The sequence below is a fragment of the Mytilus edulis genome, chromosome 3, assembly GCF_963676685.1.
Source record: "Mytilus edulis chromosome 3, xbMytEdul2.2, whole genome shotgun sequence".
Lineage (NCBI taxonomy): Eukaryota > Metazoa > Mollusca > Bivalvia > Mytilida > Mytilidae > Mytilus > Mytilus edulis.
Window position 1 is genome coordinate 34,504,785 of NC_092346.1, and position 20,591 is coordinate 34,525,375.

The 20,591-nt window shown below is 31.5% G+C and overlaps 1 protein-coding gene across 1 annotated transcript; it reads right to left on the minus strand.

Moving 5' to 3' along the window:
- Positions 1 to 15,310: 15,310 nt before the first annotated feature.
- Positions 15,311 to 18,991, minus strand: LOC139514845 (uncharacterized). Its single transcript, XM_071304451.1, has 4 exons — positions 18,885 to 18,991; positions 16,917 to 17,096; positions 15,958 to 16,037; positions 15,311 to 15,399 (listed from the first exon to the last, which is right to left on the minus strand). The coding sequence occupies exons 1-4, from the start codon at positions 18,955 to 18,957 to the stop codon at positions 15,355 to 15,357; spliced, it is 378 nt and encodes a 125-aa protein (XP_071160552.1). The 5' UTR covers positions 18,958 to 18,991; the 3' UTR covers positions 15,311 to 15,354.
- Positions 18,992 to 20,591: the final 1,600 nt, after the last annotated feature.

The following is a 20,591-nucleotide window of genomic DNA, read 5'->3' on the forward strand; positions in this document are numbered from 1 at the left end:
TTAAACATTTTTTTGATTCGAGCGTCACTGATGACTGTTATGTAGACGAAACGCGCGTCTGGCGTAAATATAAAATATTTATCCTGATATCTATGATGAGTTTATATGATGCCATTTATGTTATACGCGCAAAAAAAACCGTGCTTACTCACCAAATGCGTTGGCTAATATTAACATAAAATAATGTATTTATATGCCAGCATTTTACATTGAATGTGTACAGGAAATAATTCCAAAAGCAATAAGCTTTCGGTTACATGGGATCAATAGGAAAATCCTCATCCCTTTTCAACGAATTGACTGAAAATCATTTCCATATGTCTTGAAACTAACAAAAAAATATCTCTCACAACAGGAATAATGTAATAATCTTAAACTAATTAAAACCGTAATCATTACAAATCTTACCCTTTAAGCCGTTTATAAGTTTCGTTTGGCATTTTTATATCACCTGAAATAAAAGGTATCGATAAAGAATTTTTCACCAATCTATAATACATATATTTTGGCGGGTATATGTTTGGTAAATACTACTGCTACGTATACACCGAAAAAAAAGAACCCTTTTTTGTCGGCGACTTCATGAAAGAGAAAAATTGAAGCAATTCTAAATGCGATTTGTTTTAATTGCCATAGACAAGAAGGGATGAAAATAAAATTAAGAGCTTTGCCATCCTTAATTTTGTACAGTTGAAGGCGTGATCAGTCGTGGTACATAGGAGTGGTATAATTTATTAACTGGCAGTTCTAATATAATTAAGTAGAATTATTATCAATTACTAATAGTATATAATAATAGATAATCTTTGTCAATTTTGCAGTGAAATGTCAGTTGATAAATTATCTAAATATATGTTACTTAATTTAAAGTCATATGAAACAAGTGACCGGTGAAAAATAATGGTTATCCAATTCTTAAACCAATGCATACATATATTAAAAGTTTAGACTTCTGTGCACGATTTTATCATTTTTTTCACATAAACTTTGTATAATCATCAATTTTTGTCGATCGGTCAGTGTTGTTGTGAAAATATGGCGGTTAAATAAAGTTCGTGTTTTGAAGCCGAAGTTTAACGCTTGTCACTGTTTGTCAATAATCAAAAAAGAAGCATGGATATTTAACACGTGTTAAACATGTACAATCAGATAATAGTTTATTTCAGTGACAGATCCATGCGTATTACGATCACCGGAGAAGGGTCATGCTCAGGTCATTTTGCAAACGGAAAATATGTCGGCGAATTGCTTCCTGGAAGCAAGCAATTTAAAAAAGTAAACTTCTTCTGAATATGGACCAGTTGAAAAATTTTCTTTAGAAAAAAGTTTATATACACAGGTTTGATAATGATAACTATCCATTTTTTTTATAAAAAAAAAACATGCTTCATTTTTTTTAATTTTAGGTTTCATGTGACTTTCAGTACTGTTGTCTAGGTATCATTAGTTGTAAAGATGTTTGACTGACAATGATTATCTATATGCCATAGTTTTATTTCAAAAAAAGATAAGTTATTTCCTTCAAAGATATGTGTTGTCAAAATGATTAAAAAATACCCACCCTACATCTAAGAGAACAATCCGTTCACTTTTAACATTAAGGGACCATTCGATTTAATTTTCCTCGGAGTTTTTTTTTTTTTTTTTGTGATTTTACTTTTACTTTCTCAAGGCATGTATGAAGGATATTCAGTTTATTTTATCACAAGAGAGAACTACCACAACAGTAATCAATGTGGGTTGTTGTCTCTTTGGCACATTCCCCATTTCCATTCTCAATTTTATTATGATAGATAGAAAAATTGGAGACGATATTAAAGATTTTTATTTATTTGATATAAATCAAATAACACGAATTGAGCGAACGTTATAAAATGTGTGTAGCGTTATAGACACAGTCAAAGTCATCAGGCGTAAACCTTTAACTAATATAGGCCAAAGTACGGTCTTCAACGCCGAGCTTGGCTCATACCGAACAGCAGGCTATAAAGGGTACTAAAATGACAAGTATAAAACAATTCAAACAGAATAATCAATCGCAAATCTATAAAACAAAAACAAGAGACGAGTACCTTCATCAACAAACGACAAACACTGGTTCCTGATTTAAGACATGTGCAACTAAACGCAGCAGTTTAAAACATGTAAACAGGCACCAACCTTCACCCTAATTTAAAAACAGTAGTATAACTTCACAACATAGAAAAATACTATTAAATATCAATTGAAATGGCTTTACTCGATCATAAAAAAGTATTAAAAAAATCAGGTAAAAATACACTCAATGAATGAATTTGATCTATATCACTATATAGATACAATTTAAAACAGTCGAAAAGACAACTATAACATGGGACAAAATGATGTTAGATAAAAAAAAAAACACTCCATGCACAAGTTACTTTTAAATATACTAGTATTGTAAATATATTTTACAAACTATATTTGTTGATCATAGTACAGGAACAAAAACTCATCACAATTTTTTTCAACGCAAGTGCACCAAGGTTAAACTTAAACGAAAGTATAATTTTAGGGTACTTGCAGTTACATAAAACCTTAAACAAGTAATAACAAAATATAATACATCAAACACATGAAATTGAGAATGAAATGTGGAATGTGTCAAAGAGACAACAACCCGGCCATGCATGGAACAGAAAACAGCAGAAGGTCACCAACAGGTTTTCAATACAGCGAGAGACTCCCGCACCTGGAGGCGTCCTTAGCTGGACCCTTAACAAATATATATACTAATTCAGTGATAATGAACGCCATACTTAACTTCAAATTGTATACCAGAAACTAAAATTAAAAATAATAGAAGACTAACAAAGGCCAGAGGATCATGACTTGAGACAGGAGCAAAAATGCGGCGGCATTTGTGAACGTTTGTTGTCACATAAAACCCGAAATTTGTTAAATCAGGAATATCATTTTGAATTTGGATAGTAAGTTTCACAGAAACCAACCAAAAATCATCTATTTTCAAAAAATATAAGTAAAGCAAGAAAAGGGTGAACTTAAAATAAGCGGGGGGAAAAACTATAAAGTCCTATGGATAAAATAGCATTCATCAGACATATCCCTTCCTCGTAAATTTAATACATAACCTGCTTACATGTCTAACTGATATCAGGAACTGATAATTGGTAAACAGTATATTCTGTTTGAATATTTTAGAACGTCAGAAGACGTCAGAAAACATTGAAAAGCTGCAAAATTGAACACTGCTTAACTGACATTTTATTATGTATATGTAATAACAAGAAATTAAATAAAATCAATTAGGTATATCATGTTTCTCTAATTCCTCATCAATTTATCCCTTTCTGCACCCACTGAATAAAAAAATTTAATCAACGTGTGGTTCGTTTGATCTTGATTCTTCATTGGTTAAAATCCGGTTATGACGTCGAATATTCTTGTTTTCTTCTGAAATTCATATTGTGACGGCATGAAAAAAGACGACCATGTCTAATGACGTCACAAAGACAAAACACATCTTTTTGCAGATTAGTCGCAAAGAAGCGATAATTTTGCCTGCGTATTGTTTGAAAATCATTAGAGAAACAGATTCCACCACAAAATCTCGTGTACTACGATATTTATCCACTCTCGACAGCTACATTTTAAATATTTAAAACGTTCGGCCGATCCTCGCGTTTTAAATTTGAAACTATAACATGTCGCGAGTGGATAAATATCGTATCACACTCGATGCAGTGGTAGAATCTATATATATGTTTCAGTAAATAGGTGAAATTAGGAATTAAATGTAATCACTAAAATTTAGGGATTACTTGTAATTCCTAATGCACTTAGTAAATACATGTAATTCCTAAAACTGCCCAGTATTTACCAGTAATTACTAACTTTAAAACGAAATTTTACAGCTATTTACTAACCGTTGAAAATGACATTTATTATTCTATTCTTGTACTACTGTAAGCAAATTATTCTCATCTTCACAATATTATATGATTCAATAATATCAGTTTGAATAATAAAATACAAACATTAAGTACTCTTGATAAATTTATTAACATATATGAAAATATGTCTTTGATTTTTTTTTAAATGTTTTATTTCTGTGATACGTAATTAAACATATACATGTACTGTTCATTTGCTATTCCAAGATCTTGTTTAAAAACACATATGAAACTGCGTCAATTAACCATTTTAACTGACCTATCGCAGCAGTCTTTAGTTGTTTAGCGAGCAAATTTTATTCTAAACTCACAACCTAACAAAACGATGATAAATCGGAAAACAAAAACAAAAATAACCTAAAAAAATTGCCAGAATTTGTTTAGGGGTCGTAGCTATCAAAGAGGTAACCTGATCCTGTATCTTAAAGATTTGCAAATGATTAAATCATTGTGAGCCAATGCTCTGTGTTGAAGGCCGTACTTTTACACTATTATTTTTTTTGGGCGCTTTATAGCTTGATGTTCGTTGAGAGCCAAGGCTCCGTGTTGAAGACCGAACGTTGACCTATAACGGTTTACTTTTATAAATTGTGATTTGAATTGATAGTTGTCTCATTGACACTTATTTTCCTATATCTATTAAACAAATTCCAGTACATGAAAATATTCAAATATAAAGATGAAGGTTATGATTTCAAGACAATTACCGCTTTTCTACCTTGCTCAACTCAGTGTTTCTGAGTTTCAAAAAAGTACCGTTATAAATGATAATCAACAGTACTCTTACAGGTCTTGAGTAACAAAACCCATCAACAATGTCAATAACATTACCATCAAAATACCATTCTTCATTCTTCTTCTACCCTTACATAACCACCTAGATTCTAAATAACATCATTTGTGCGATGGAATTGTTAAACTCCATTTACGAGTGTAGAACAAAAGCGTGTCGAATAAAATCTGAAAAAAAAATGTGAAAAAGAGACAAAAACCCTACCAAAGAGTTATAAAAAAATAGCTTTAAATTAAAGCTTTAAATTTTATAATAGTTAAATTGAGAATGGAAATGGAGAATGTATCAAAGAGACAACAACCCGACCATAGAAAAAAAAAACAACAGCAGAAGGTCACCAACAGGTCTTCAATGTAACGAGAAATTCCCGCACCCGGAGGCGTCCTTCAGCTGGCCCCTAAACAAATATATACTAGTTCAGTGATAATGAACGCCATACTAATTTCCAATTTGTACACAAGAAACTAAAATTAAAATAATACAAGACTAACAAAGACCAGAGGCTCCTGACTTGGGACAGGCGCAAGAACCTTTTACAGAATCAGAAAACAAGTATACCATCGGCATACTTAAATAAATTTAATTCCTGTACATCATAAGGCGATTTACCATTGCTTAAAAATTACCTTTCAAAATTATTCACATACAATGCAAAACCTATTTTGTATTTTGTCTCTCTTGAAGAAATATTTGAAGTGATCAAGAATTCCTGATGAATTTTAATTCAGAAAAGCGCTTGGAACGCCGGAAATTTATAAAATGAAAAAAATGGGTTTTTTTCATATATTTTTTATTAGGGTTTTTGAATTATGCCAAAGATATTAACAATAATATCAAGTTAGTAAATAGCTGTAAAAATGACAAAATAAATCAGTGATTACCTGTAATCACTGAACAAACCAGTAAATACATGTAATTACTAAATTGACTAGTAATTACAGGTATTTACTGAATTGTTAAGTAATTACATATAATTCCTAATTTCATCTATTTACTGTAACATATATATATATATATATATGGCTGTGTTTAATTGAGTAAATATTTAATTAAAAGTAATCGTTACAAAACCGACACTATTTGTTTTAATCAATACTACTAGCGGGCATTCTCGCTACATTGAAGACCCATTGGCGGCTTTCGGTTGTTGTCTGCTCTTTGGTCGTGTTGTTGTCGCTTTGACACATTCCCCATTTCCATTGTCAATTTTACTGTGTTTCAAACTTCATTCATTGGCTGCCTGTCATTCTGTGAATTTTGTTTTCTTAAAAATCGTGTGCAAATTAAAAAAAAAACGAAGGGACACCACATAAAAAACATTTGCTTAATATTAAATATCTAAATTAAACATTTATATAATATTATAACATTATATAATGAATATGTATTGGTGTATGAAACATGAATAATATGATATTAAATATAAAAAAAATCGTGACTTTCAAATCTAATTAATTTCAAAACATGTAGCAATTATTTTATAGTTGATACTTGAATAAACAGTCTGCGGGGCCGCGTTTATTTGAAATAAATAATGCAAGGGAATGGTATGTCAATAAGTTAGTGTAAAGTTTTAGGAGTAGTCATTTATCCAAGAAAACTGATTTATGTTATGATCGGAATCATCAATTCACGAATAATTGAAATACATACATAATCATATGTGTTCAAAGAATATTTGCAAAAAGGAGTATAACCTTACCTGCGAATTCGATAGCATACCGCTTCCTTTGTACGGTTTATTTCACATTAAAAATTATGCTTATCATCGAAGGCCTTTAGTGGTTCAAATTCATTTCTGTTGGCCTCTGATGGGTAATTCTGTCAATGTCAATCATGCCACTGTTCTTTTATGTTATAGTTTTTAACTGAGTGTACAACTACTCAATTTTGCTGTAGGTCTCTGAGAAGATCATTTGGTCATAAGCCTATAATCCGGTACTGACATGATAAATAACATAACTTTCAAAACTTGTCTAGTTTTCACACTCCCAGAGCTACAATTGACCTTAGAAATATTTGGCTATTATTTTAGCCCCTTTTGGTCATGTTACTTGATACTAACACATCTTTTAAATTCAAATATCAGTGTTGAACATTCTTTCTTGAGCAGAATCCAGCAAAAATGATTGGATTCAGACATTCCATAAAGGATGATTTTCATTCTTTCCTATCACTGAATCAGGATCGCTGCTCGTGGACTATTGGTGATAAGATAGTTTTGATTACTTAATTTTGTTGAACATTTGTTTATTGAGTTAATAGGAAGGATTTCTATTAGAGACATATTATCAAAATTGTTCAGGGAGATTCTCTTTATGGATTACTATTGGATGTGAGCCAAGGCTCAATGTTGACGGCTGTACTTATAATTGTTATAATTTTTACAAATTGTGACATGGATTGAGCGTTGTCTCAATGGTACTCATACCACATCTTCTGATATATATGACAGTATCGCCCCTTGCAATTATATAGTCCATAAATGAAAATAGAAACAATATGTCATATATTATAATTCGGAAAACAAATAAACAGCCCCTAGAAATTTTGCCGCACAAACTAAAACATATGTATATAATTCTTATATCATTTGCATATCTATAAATACTTGAATTGGATTGGTCAATTGGGAATTTTTCTCTTGGTTTACACTTCGATAAACCATGTTTCCGAAACTACTTTCGTAATCTATTCATGCGCGATATACATTCTTGCAGGGATACTGGGATTTTCATCAAATTGCGACTATAAAACAATTGCATAATAGTTGTTTCTATTCTGATGCATATTTAACAAAAAAAAAATAAATGCACAAAAGCTTCGAAAATGTATAAAAATAAAATTTGGATAAAATTCCGCGAAATTTCATGAAGGATTTGGCGAATTTACGTCATGGAAAAACACGACGTCATACGAATGAAAATATTCAAGGGAGAGATTATTTAGTTACGTGTATGCTTCAAATTCGGATATTTTTTAATTAAAATGAAGTTTTTGAGGTAGGTGCTATTTCATTTTAGATTCTGTTGCATTTATCGGACATTTATGGTTTTTAGAAAGTCAAAATGGCGGCCACTGCTTAGTTACGACATGCCATTGTGCTTTTGATGGTAAATATAGCAGCCATCAATCATATGATTAAGGAATGACTGTAATATTTTTTCTGTCTATGAAGAAATAACATTAAAAATTTGGTGCACACTGAATAACGCGCGTAGCGGGTTATTTAACAGTGTGCACCACATTTTTTATGTTATTTCGAATAGACAGAAAAAATATTACAGTCATTTCTTATAATTTAATTCTAAATTCCATTTAAAACCATTAGAAACCACGAAAAAACGTTGATGACGTCACGGTCACATGATTAAATTATGTCTATGGGCTCATAACAAAATAACGTCAGCCAATCAGAAGACGCGTTACATCCAACATTAAATTATTGTTAATTAATAATTGCGTATGTTTGGATGCAGAATTATAAGGATTAAACACATTTTTTCTAGAGGTTATTGATGTGTAAACCGGGTCTCTTACTCACAAATTCAGTTTGTGAGTTAATCGCCCCGGTTTACACATCAATAACCTCTAGAAAAAATTTGTTTAATCCTATAATGCAATCAACACAAGTTAATACAATACTTATAATAAAACTGATGTGGAGATGAATTCAATTTCATAAATAAATAATTCAACATGGAAAATTCAAGTGTAACAAGTCAGATTTTTTTTAATTAAATCCACATAAAACATTTGCAAAATGAAGCACTTGATCATAGAAAATATGTAATGTCTTCAATTTTATATATGATGGAAACATAATGATTTGTTTGGTGTTTATCTCTGCTACTCCTCTGTGTTGTGTATGACATCGTAGGGCAAATTCATATTATCATTGACCAGCGTCAGATCTTGATAAGCTCCATTGTCCAGTTGTATTTTATTTTCATTCCCTCCATTATCCGATTGGATTTCATTTGCATACACTGCTGAATCACGTTGATGTGTGATTTCTTGATCAGTCATCAGAATTGATGTTCGCCTTAAAAAAACTGAAGGGAAAGGAGCAACGTTTACGTCAACATAAATACTTTTACATTTAACACGTATAATTTGGAGTATTTTCTTGAATCATATCATGAGAGTTGACGGTTATTCTTGTTATAGAAATAGACTGCCATTTTTTAGTCTTTGGTTATGGTTAAAAAATATTGCAATTGACTCATTGATAATCGAATTAGTGACTTTCTGTAGCAATAGTAACAATGCAAAAAGATTGAAGATAAGTCCTTATGCAAGTAGGTCCATAACAAGCGCTTTCGTCGCGTGAAATGTTCAAAGAGTGATTTGCAAAAACAGAAACTCATCAGATTAAATACAATTCAGCAAATTTATTGTCTGAGGTAAAAGATGAACAGACAACAATCAATAACTGCACTCTAGGACTAGTTAATAAGTTATATCAACCGTATCGAAAGGAAAGCTGTTTACAATCTTACACTATACTAGTATAGTTTGTTGAATTAAAATAGTCCACACTCACTAATTACTGACGTTTAAAGTAAGGAATTCGGGGGAAAAAATAGCAGCGTAGAGTTTCAAAGGCTATATTTATAACCTGACACATGTACCAAGAATGCGCTACAAACACTGTACTAAGCCCATTTGTTGTGAAAGTAAAGTTTATGTCTGACGCATGTCCTGCTAATCATGTAAGTGCCAAAACTCGTGTAAATGTTCAAGATAATACACAGAAAAAGGTCAACAAATCAAAAAACTGATTGATGATTTGGATCATCTGACTTATATATAAATATCATTTCTTTTTTTTTTTCTTTCTTTTATTTGTAAACAAAATTGTCTTTATATGACAATATACTATATACGGAGATTACAACCGCTGATTTATGCGTAGCATTTGTCGCACTGTTTAATATTGCAAAGAAAGTACCTTTATTACTTATGGTTTTAGTATCAATGGTCGAAATGCTTATACTAGTTTGAATTTGTTTTTTATTTTCAACTACTCATATGAAGAATCGCTTACCATTTAGACGTATACACTTGTTTGTAAATTCTTTTCATCTACGTTTTGCATTTCTAAGTGGCTCTTACTATCTGTTTGTTTTCTCGTTATTAATCTCTTCGGCCATCCTCCTTTTATCGAATGTTCTTGCTTTTTTTAACTTTTTTTTGCGTACTGAATATATATTACAATTATTTTTATGGTTGGTTAACTGAATCCGTCTTTTACACGTTTAAACTATAAGACCTTCTTTTTCTTATGTAGAATTAAGTTTCAAATCAGACATTATAAAGCAAGTTTGAAATTCAACATAAAAGGAGCCTAATAACTAATAAATTATAATGTTTGAAACAACAGTGTCTCTTATATACCAGATAATAATTGGACTCTTGCAACATGACACATTTGTTTTTATTCCATAAGTGTATAAATATATATGCTTTGAACATAATATATGACTTTCTGTCAATGATGGTATGTCTGCCTCATATTCAAAATTTTAATAATGATAACCTACTATACTAATAAATGACAGTTATAAGTAAGAATCCAACAATTCCACCAACTACACCACATATGCCTGTCACAGTGATGCTAGCACCTGCAATTTCCAATATGTCATAAAAATAGAAATATACAAATCTTAAGCATAAAAAAATAAATAATATATCATTGATTACCGGAAAAAATCACACGAGACACTTGAGAATAAAAATCATACTAAGGAAGTGATATAACGTTTGTTATTAACACACATTGAATGAGAGACAAATCTATAACAGATATTTTGTATATTCTACAGACAATGAAAACTTGAGTATCAGTTTGATCTTTTTAATATATACAAAATTATGCAAAAAAATAATGTTAAAAATACTTAGAATTTGCACTCAACAGCAACAAATATCTATTTTTAATTGTTACTAGAATACACCCGCGAAATCGCGGGCATTCAGAGCGGAGTTAAAAGTATGTAAAGTGTTGTTAGAAGTTTTATACCTCCTCCTTCATTTCCAAAATTCCCAATTTTTGGTTTTCTATCAATTTCAATATGAACATACATTTAGTATGTTATGAACATTTAAGTAAGGAGCCTGTAGTTCAGTGGTTGTCGTTTGTTTGTGTGTTACATATTTGTTTTTTCGTTCCTTTTTTGTACATAAATAAGGCCGCTAGTTTTTTCGTTTGAATTTTTTTACATCGTCATTTCGGGGCCTTTTAAAGCTGAGTATGCGGTATGGGCTTTGCTCGTTGTTGAAGGCCGTACGGTGACCTATAGTCGTTAATTTGTGTGTCATTTTGGTCTCTTGTCGAGAGTTGTCTCAACATGGCAATCATACCACATCTTTTTTTTTTTGTAATCAATGAATTTTGTAAAATATTTAATGAATGGAGAATTTCAGAAAAGGTATCAAAAGTTACCTACATGAATAATTTTAGCGCTTATCTGTATATTACTATATAAATAAAGTGTATTTACTTTCAATTCTTAGTTTAGTAATCGATCCATGGTGGTCAATTGACATAGTATACAGACCCTCTCCATTTAATAAACTCTGAACAGAATTAAAATACACTTTATTCGTACTATTTGTTTGTTAAAAGTATACAGAAAAACGCAAACCGGAAGTATAATCTGACTTAAAATTTCGTCCAATGACGGGACAATATCCGGATGCCTTTTTTCTCGTTTTTCTCCCAAAATAACTCAATCTGAATAATCATATGAATGGATGACAAATGCGACTATGCACTGTACATATAGGACACAGAGTCGTGTTGATTAATTTATTGTGTAAAGAAGAGAAGCGACACCAAAAATGAGGTCTTCTCGTTTAATAGTATAGATTCTGACTTAAAATTTCGTCCAATGACGGGACAATATCCGGATGCCTTTTTTCTCGTTTTTCTCCCAAAATAACTCAATCTGAATAATCATATGAATGGATGACAAATGCGACTATGCACTGTACATATAGGACACAGAGTCGTGTTGATTAATTTATTGTGTAAAGAAGAGAAGCGACACCAAAAATGAGGTCTTCTCGTTTAATAGTATAGATGTTGTGTTTCTGTTGTTTTCAATCCACTGCATCTAAGTTATCGTGGAAACAGCATCCGAGAGCACTCGACCAACTAGGCTATAACAAATACAATGTTATAATTATAATACAGTGCATGATACATGTATGTACTTAAAGAATACATACAATTTAGTTTCCACTACATATGATGTTTGAGTAACAAACAGGGGGCTCGATGGACAAGTAATCTAAGTAAGTCTACTACTGTATTCTTTAGCCAGTCAACACTCAGGTTGTGATTTTGAACCCCACAAAGGGTGCCCTCGATTCAAGGCATAGTTGACTAGGATTTTCAGTTAGCGTATCTATGGTCGGTGGTTTTCTCGGGCACCCCGGCTTCCTCCACAAACATACATGCTGTCACGAAACAGTCCACAAAATGGCGCTTAAAAGTGGCGTTAAACACCAACAATCAACCAACCAACTGTGTAACTGGATAATGCCGAAAAGGAAAGATATGGATTGACTAACACAAGCTGTGTTTTATGAGTTGTTAGAGTGGTTTAGAGCGATGGACACAATTCATTGTGGTGTTGCCCTGTCTTTGATACAGGGGTTTGAATCCCGCTGAGAGAAGAACAAAAAATTGCTTTCAAATTTGATCAAACATCGTTGAACGAAATATAAGGCAGAGTAGTTTATTTTATAGGTTTGTTTTTTCTACGTTCATAGTTCAAGTCTGCCTCATAGATTGACTTACATCTAGAAATTCTCAATTGGGGGGGGGGGGGCGGTTGAAAATAACACAAGAGAGACAATTGCAGCTTCCAATTGTGAACTTTTCATTTCTATGTAGGAGCATTCCAGCAGAGCCTGTATACGTAATATATACCTCCGAATTGTCACGATATTACCGGGCTTGTATTTCCTATCATGATTTCCTTGATAGAGGATTGGTCCTCACAAGGAAGCTATTAAAAAATGAGTTTCAAAATGGTAAAGTTAAAAAAAATCCATTCAAAATTTGTATGAACGCCATCAGGAGTGAGTTGACTAATAGACATGTTAACCATAAGCCGATACCAAAACCGAAACCGATACCGATACCAATACCGAAACCAACATGAGTAGTGAGGTAAATGTAAAATGTTTATAATTATAATTAATTCAATCCTTTTGTTCCATCATATTGTGTGCAATTTGAAAACACAAGACGGATTATTGCTTCAATTTATTAATTCACATGAATCTTTCCAAAAAGCTAAAAGTTAAAATATTTAAATACAACAATGCAAGTAATTATCAATTTAAGATGTAGATACAATTCATTTATGATGTACATTACTCAGGTTTCGTCGTAGGATATTAGCTGCACATGGTTCTACAACAAGTGCAATATTGTTCCGACTATGTCTATATTTACACCTATTATTTTATAAATTTCCATTCGTCTAATTGAATATTCTACATAAACTCTTCTGCACGAATCTTTTCATTTAAAAAGTTGCGTTGATCGTGGGTTATCAAATTTTTATAACGTAGCTGTCTTAAACGCGCGTCTGCGTATATACAAAATTTAGTTCTGGTATCTATGATGAGTTTATTTACAGTGTTTATGTTGAAATAGGATGTTCAGATAGATATATGGTATCGCTAAGTGAAAAGTAAAATCACAAAAATACTGAACTCAGAGGAAAATCAATTGGGAAAGTCCATAATCACATGGCAAAATCAAATAACAAAACGCATCAAAAATGAGTAACTATTACGCGGAAACGGGTATATATCGTGCGGACCGATCGCATGCATCAATCTGTTAGTCATGGTGTCGTTGTAAGGACCAATATATGAAAATATTCTAATTATCTTTTTTAATTCATGTGTCTATATTGACTTGCGTATGAATATAGTATATACAATGATGTCCATTATTAAACATGTTAAACCATGTCTTGTTTTCGGTTAAACGATTTAATGGAAGATGCTATCTATATATCCGACTGTTTCTTCCAATTCTGGCCGATCACCCTTCTTAGATTTTCATTCAAAGTTGTATTTGATAATAATACATTACATATATAAAGGTTGAGGATGACCACGGATGCGGCCACTTTCATTTTTGACAAAAACCATCTAAACAGTGACTTTTTTGCATATTTGATAGATTTTTCATAATTAAGATTGAATCGGAGCGTTTTTAATGACTAAATCAGTTAAAATATAATTCAATCATTAAAATAGACACTTAATTGTTTAAAAAGTGTCTAAAATCTGAAATTTGAGGCCAAAATCGGTCCTTACCAGACCTACTTCTTTCATGGATAGTTTTACGAATTATAAAGACCAAAAACAAATACATAATTAGCAATACTTTGAAAAATATAAAAGGCTGCTGTAAATAGTATGTTCATCACAAATGTGTTAAAGTCAGTTTGAATTTTCTTTTAATAACAATTGAAATTATGAAATGATTTGCTTAATAACTGAAAATTATTATTGAGGAACCTAACACATCGAGAGGGACAATAAAACGTGTTCCAGAAAAAGAAAAGAAAATGAAATTAGAGAGAAAACACAAAAATGTAAACCAACTGTGGAAGTATTTTTGCCAAAAGCACTCAAACTTTTTGGACCCCCCTCTTATAATACAGATGAACAGTAATCATACAACATGTACAATATACTGAAATAAAAATGTGTGTCTTTATAATTATTTGTTTTGGTGCATTTGTAAATTAAATGTTCTCTTTATATATATATATATATATATATATATACATATGTAGTTGGAACGATATTGCACATATTGTAGAACTATGTACAGTTCTTTTCCTTCGACGAAACTTGCTTCCTGATTATTGTCCATAATCAATAAAATTATATGCAAAACCTTAATGGAAGATTTCTTGCTTAGGTGTATTTGATACTCGTTGAGTTCAACTTTGCCTTTTTGATAGACTCATGTAATTGTTGAATTGAAGTTATACTCCATCTAGTGTATCAAAATTTCAAACAATAAAATGGGTTAAAAGGTTTGAGTTAATTAAACATTATTAACATTTACCATTCTCCCTACTAATATTTTGGTTTTGGTTTCGGTATCGGTCTCGGTTTCCGTTTTAGGTATTGGCTTATGATGAACATTTCTAATATTGCAAAATATCCGTTTCACAGATGATATTGAATATGTTACTACAGTCATATTCATTCCTCTCGAATTTGACGTACTGAATTAGACTATTTACAGGGGTTGTAATAACATGAGCAACACGACGGGTGGCACATATTAAGCAGAATCTACTGCTTTTATGGAGTTCTTGAGATTGTGTTGTTAAGACTTTAATTTTTTATGTTGTGTCTTGTGTACTATTGTTTGTCTGTTTGTCTTTGTCTTTTTTAGCCATGACGTTATCAGCTTTTTGTAAAAAAAAATAATGTATGAGTTTGATTGTCCTTCTGATATTTTCTGCCTCTCTCTGTCCTCTTTTCCATATTTTCTCCATTAAACAGAAAGCCAATTTTTTGAAAGGTATTTTTCAATCTTTATTGTTGTCTATGTTAATGTAATCTCTATCATCTTGTTGACTGCATCATGGTCCTCTTTATGATGTTAAAATACTGAAACAAATTATCAAAATGAAATATAATCTTTCAACGAATTTTATGTTTCTAAATACAGTTTAGATAATAAGTAAATGGACATACATTACGACAATTTATGTTGAATGAATAATCAGTTTAATAGATAAAAGATTAGTATTTAGTATTTGAAACATTGTTGTAGAAAATTTTGAAATGGTAATGTAGAAAGTTTAAAGGTATACCTTGTGTTCAGTAGGTGTCGTTTGTTGGTGTTTTTCATAAGAATTTCTCCATTCTCTTTTTCATATTGATTAAATCATTTGTTTTCAAATTTGGATAGGTTTATACTTGTAGTTTTAGGACCCTTAATAACGTGCTGATTGGTGTGAGTTACGGCCATGTTGAATACCGTACTGTTGTCTCTTGGTTTCTTGTAAAGAGTTTTCTCATTGGCATTCATACCATATCTTTTTTTTTTATATAAGACCTATTATTGTTTACTTTTACAAATTGTATCTTCGATTGAGAATTGTCTCACTGCAATAACACGTCTTCTTATATCTATTAAACATGTTTAGCAAAATTATAACTTACATTTTCACTGGTGAATAAAAACCGCACAACTGGTACTACGGTTTTATATTCATTTTGTGAGTATAAGACCACCAAATGTCCTAAAATGAAAGAAAGTGCACATATACTAAATTAACAAAAATGAAATATTATGTTTTGTTCTTCAAAGCTAGATACTTGAAATTAAAAAAATACATATTTATAATAAAGCTCTTGATTTTTTAATCACTACATTATCTAATCAAATAAATCATGATGATATAAGTCGTGGATACTGTATAAATAAAATATATGTGTGACGTGTTTAATTGCATGCTATATTTTTACATTTGCCACTTTAGATGTATTTATTCTTTTTGAAGATACTTACTGTTTAAAACTTACAGAATTTATTAGAATGCTAATTATATAATCTAGAATCTCCATTATTGTGAGTGTAATACACAAGGAAACATCTTATCACAATAAAAAGCAAACAATTCTGTTAGTTGAACCCCGCCTCATTCTGTATTCGTGTGCCCAAGTCGGGAACATGTATTTCTGTGGTTGTCGTTGGTTGCTGTATATCATGTTTTTGTTCAATATTTATCAAATAAGTAAGGCCTTTAGTTTTCTAATTTAACTTGTTTTATATTTGTTTTTTATGGGCTTTTAAAGATGATATACATTATGGGTTTCAGTCATTGTTGAAGCCAACACAGTGACCTAGTTATTATTTTTCTTCAGAGTTGTCTGTTATGAGCAGTTGTCTCATTGGCATTCATGTCAATTTTCCGGTTTTTTTATATATATATATAACTGTATATATATTATATATTATTTATTATTAATCCTTTTAGTAATGGAATGCTCTGTAACTATGCTATAAAAAAAATGGATACACAAAAAAAAAGATAAAGATTTTGATGTTTTACTTAATTAAAACCTTGCAATTTATCAAGTTTTGTTGAAACATATATCATATATACGGTGAAACATACCTTTCTTCTTTTCACCACTCCGTACTGTTACTTTATAATTGTTTTTCACCGTCATCATAGGAAATTCTTTTTTAACAATGAAAGTTGTATCGTCAGCCTTCCTGAATGCCCGATTGTCATATGATATGTAAACAGATTCTTCATAGTTGTCGATTCTGACGGCAGTGCAGTTGACTGCAACTGTTAAAAGAAGCATTTGTTTTATCTTGGCATATATCTTAATGTTTACAACATATATCTTTTTTTTATATAGATTAGACCTTTTGTTTTCCCGTTTGAATGGTTTTTCACTAGCAATTCTGGGGCCCTTTTTGGCTTGTTGAAGGCCTTACATTGACCTATAATGGTTTACTTTTATAAATTGTTATTTGGATTGAGAGTTGTCTCATTGGCCTTCAAATCACATCTTTCTATATCTATATCTAAATACATAACAATATATAAAATCTTTGTGCGGTAAGATATAATTATTTATTAACTTTATGCCGAGAACATTATACAGAAAGTTGTAATAATTCTTGTTCGGCAAGGAATTAAAACTTTTTAAGGGGTGGTGAATAAATTAATATCTGTTGATTTAAGTCATGTGATTTTTATTATTGCACGTGGACGAAACTGATAAAAATAACTTAAAGAGGCAGTGTTCCGAAAAATTCCACAGACAACACTTGCTTTTTTCCCCAAAAAATGTAAAGGACAAAATACAAAGTTAAGAAATACAATGCATAGATAAAAAAAAATAAACTGACAACACTATGGCTAAAAAGGAAAAAGAAAATAGAAAAATAAAAGTTACCAAACACAACATGGGAAACTAAGAATAATCAACACGAACCAAAACTCGGGGGTGATCTCAAGTGCTCCACAAGGGTAAGCAGATTCTGCCCCACATGTGGCATCCGTCGTGTTGTGAATTTTATTTCAAACCCGGTAAATAGTTTGATTCAGTAGGTCACATTCGTTGAAAGGGAATGGGAATGTAGTACCACATTAGAAACATATCCAACATCATCTGCGAAACGGATGTTCCGAAACGGTCAATCAAGTACTGATGGCGTCCTTAAAATTTACGAAGGGATGATTTTGATTTAACTCTTTGTTCAGTAGCTTCCTTGCGGAAATATCGTATCAATTGGCAGATATATACTCTGAATACTGGCACTGCTGGAATGTTGCATCGCACTAATGGTGCTACTACTTATATTTTGTATGGTGTTTCTGATGCCAATTATGTTACACGCTAAACAAAGCCGTGCATTCTCATCAAGTGCTTTGGCTTATATTTATTTTTTTTTAAATAATTTATTTATTTGAAAGCATTTTACATTGAATATGTTAATTTTAAAGAACACTCATTCGTTTTGGTGCATATGTCTTTAAAGTGCAAATACTTTTAAATGGAAAATAATAATGAAACAGCTAGTAAAAGGAATGTTAGTCATATCGCTTGTCTCATGTAAATACAGTTGCAGATGTGTCGAAGATTCCTTGGGAATATATGATTTCTACGGGTAAAAATAACTATACAAGGGTTTAAAATTTTATTTTATATTATAATGCTTTCTTTTGCCACTAACAGATTAAATGTATGAAAAGTTAAATATTATTACTAGTCAGTGGTTTTAGAAACAAGATGTTTGAAATATTAGAGTGCGTTTTCACGATTAACAATAACAAATTAGAGCTTTTGCGAAAACAGCGTATTCATCCCAAATCTTACCCTATAAGCCGTTTATGAATTTCGTTTGGTACTTTTGATGTCTTTTGTGGTTTCACCTGAAGTTAAGGTTACTTATGAATATATTTGCATTAATTGATTAGACATCTATTTAGGCGGGTATATGTTTAGTCAATACTACTGCTATATGTACACCGAAAAAAGAATGCGCAATACGAGCATGTTTTAAATCTCGACTTGATGAAATAAGAAAAATGAAGCAATTCTAAATGTGATTTTTTTTAACTTACCAAAGACAAGCAAGGAAGCAAGTACAAGCTTTGCCATCTTTGATTTTGAACTGTTGAAGGCTTGGTCAGTCATGGTACAATTTACATAGAAGTAGTATAATTTATATACTGGCAGTTTTAATATAATTAAGTAGAATTATTATTATTTTGAAATAGTATATAATCATATTCAAGCTTTGTCAATTTTGTAATGAAATGTCAATCGACAAATAAGAATAATTGTAACTTTATTAAAGTTAAATTAAGAATGGAAACTGGGTGTGTGTCAAAAAGACAACAACCCGACCATAGAACAGTAGGTCACTAATAGGTTTTCAATGCAGTGAGATATTCCCACACCCGGAGGCGTCCTTCAGCTGACCCTTAAACAAATATATATACTGATTAAGTGATAATGAACGTCATAAATAAACTCCAGATTATACATAGGAAACTAAAACAATACAAGAACTAAAAAGGCCAGAGGCTCCTGACTTGGGACAGGCGCAAAAATGCGACGGGGTTAAACATGTTTATGAGATCTCAAAAACCTCCCCTATACCTCTATCCAATGTGGAAAATTATACGCATAACAATACGCACATCATAATTAAGTTCAGGAGAAGTCCGATAACTGACAACACTATGGCTAAAAAAGAAAAGGACAATAGAAAAACATTAGTAACCAAACACAACATGGAAAAATATGAATGAGCAACACGAACCCCATAAAACGTGGGGTGATCTCAGGTGGGCAAGCAGATTCTGCTCCACATGTGGCACCCGTCTTTTGCTAATTGTATTTTAAACCCGGGAAATTGTCCAATTCAGTAGGTCACATCCGTTGATAGGGAACTGGATTGTAGTACGACATTAGGAACATGTCCGAAATCATCTGTGAAACGGATATTCCGAAACGGTTAACCAACTCGTGATGGCATCCTTAAAATTTACCATGGGATGATTTTAACCTCAACTCTTTGTTCAGTAGCTATAGGTTACTTGCAACCAGCGTACCTCTATCAATGAAATCTTGTCCTCAATACTATTCAATTTCGTACTCTTTTTGACCTTAAAAACGTTTTTTGATTCGAATGTCACTGATGAGTCTTTTGTAGACAAAATGCGTGTCTGGCGTAAGTATCAAATTATAATCCTCGAATCTATGATGAGTTTATTTGATAGGAAACACAAGCTCGGAAATATCGTCTCATTTGACAGATATATACTTGGTATGCAGGCGCTGCTGGAATGTTGCATTGTACTAATGGTCCTATTACTTGTACTTTTTATGGTGTTTCTGATGTCAATTTGGTCACACTCGAATCAAGGCCGTGTATCCTCATCAAGTGCTTTGGCTTATATTTACATTTTTTAAAATAGTTTATTTATATGATAGCATTTTACATTGAATATGTTAATCTTGAAGACCACTCTTGCGTTATGATACATATGTATTTAAAGTGCAAACACTTTTAAATAGAAAATAATAATGAAACACCTAAAAAACTAAAAAAAGAAATGTTGGTGTATGTCGCGTTTGCTTGTCTCGTGTTAATACAGTTAATCACTCTTGTGATGTCACCTGAAGTAAAGGGTATTGGTAAAGACATTTTCACCAATTTATCCAATACTACTGCTACGTGTACACCGAAAAATGAATGCGCAATACAAACATGCTTTTGTTCGCGACTTTATGAAAGAAGAAAAATGATGCAAATGAAAATG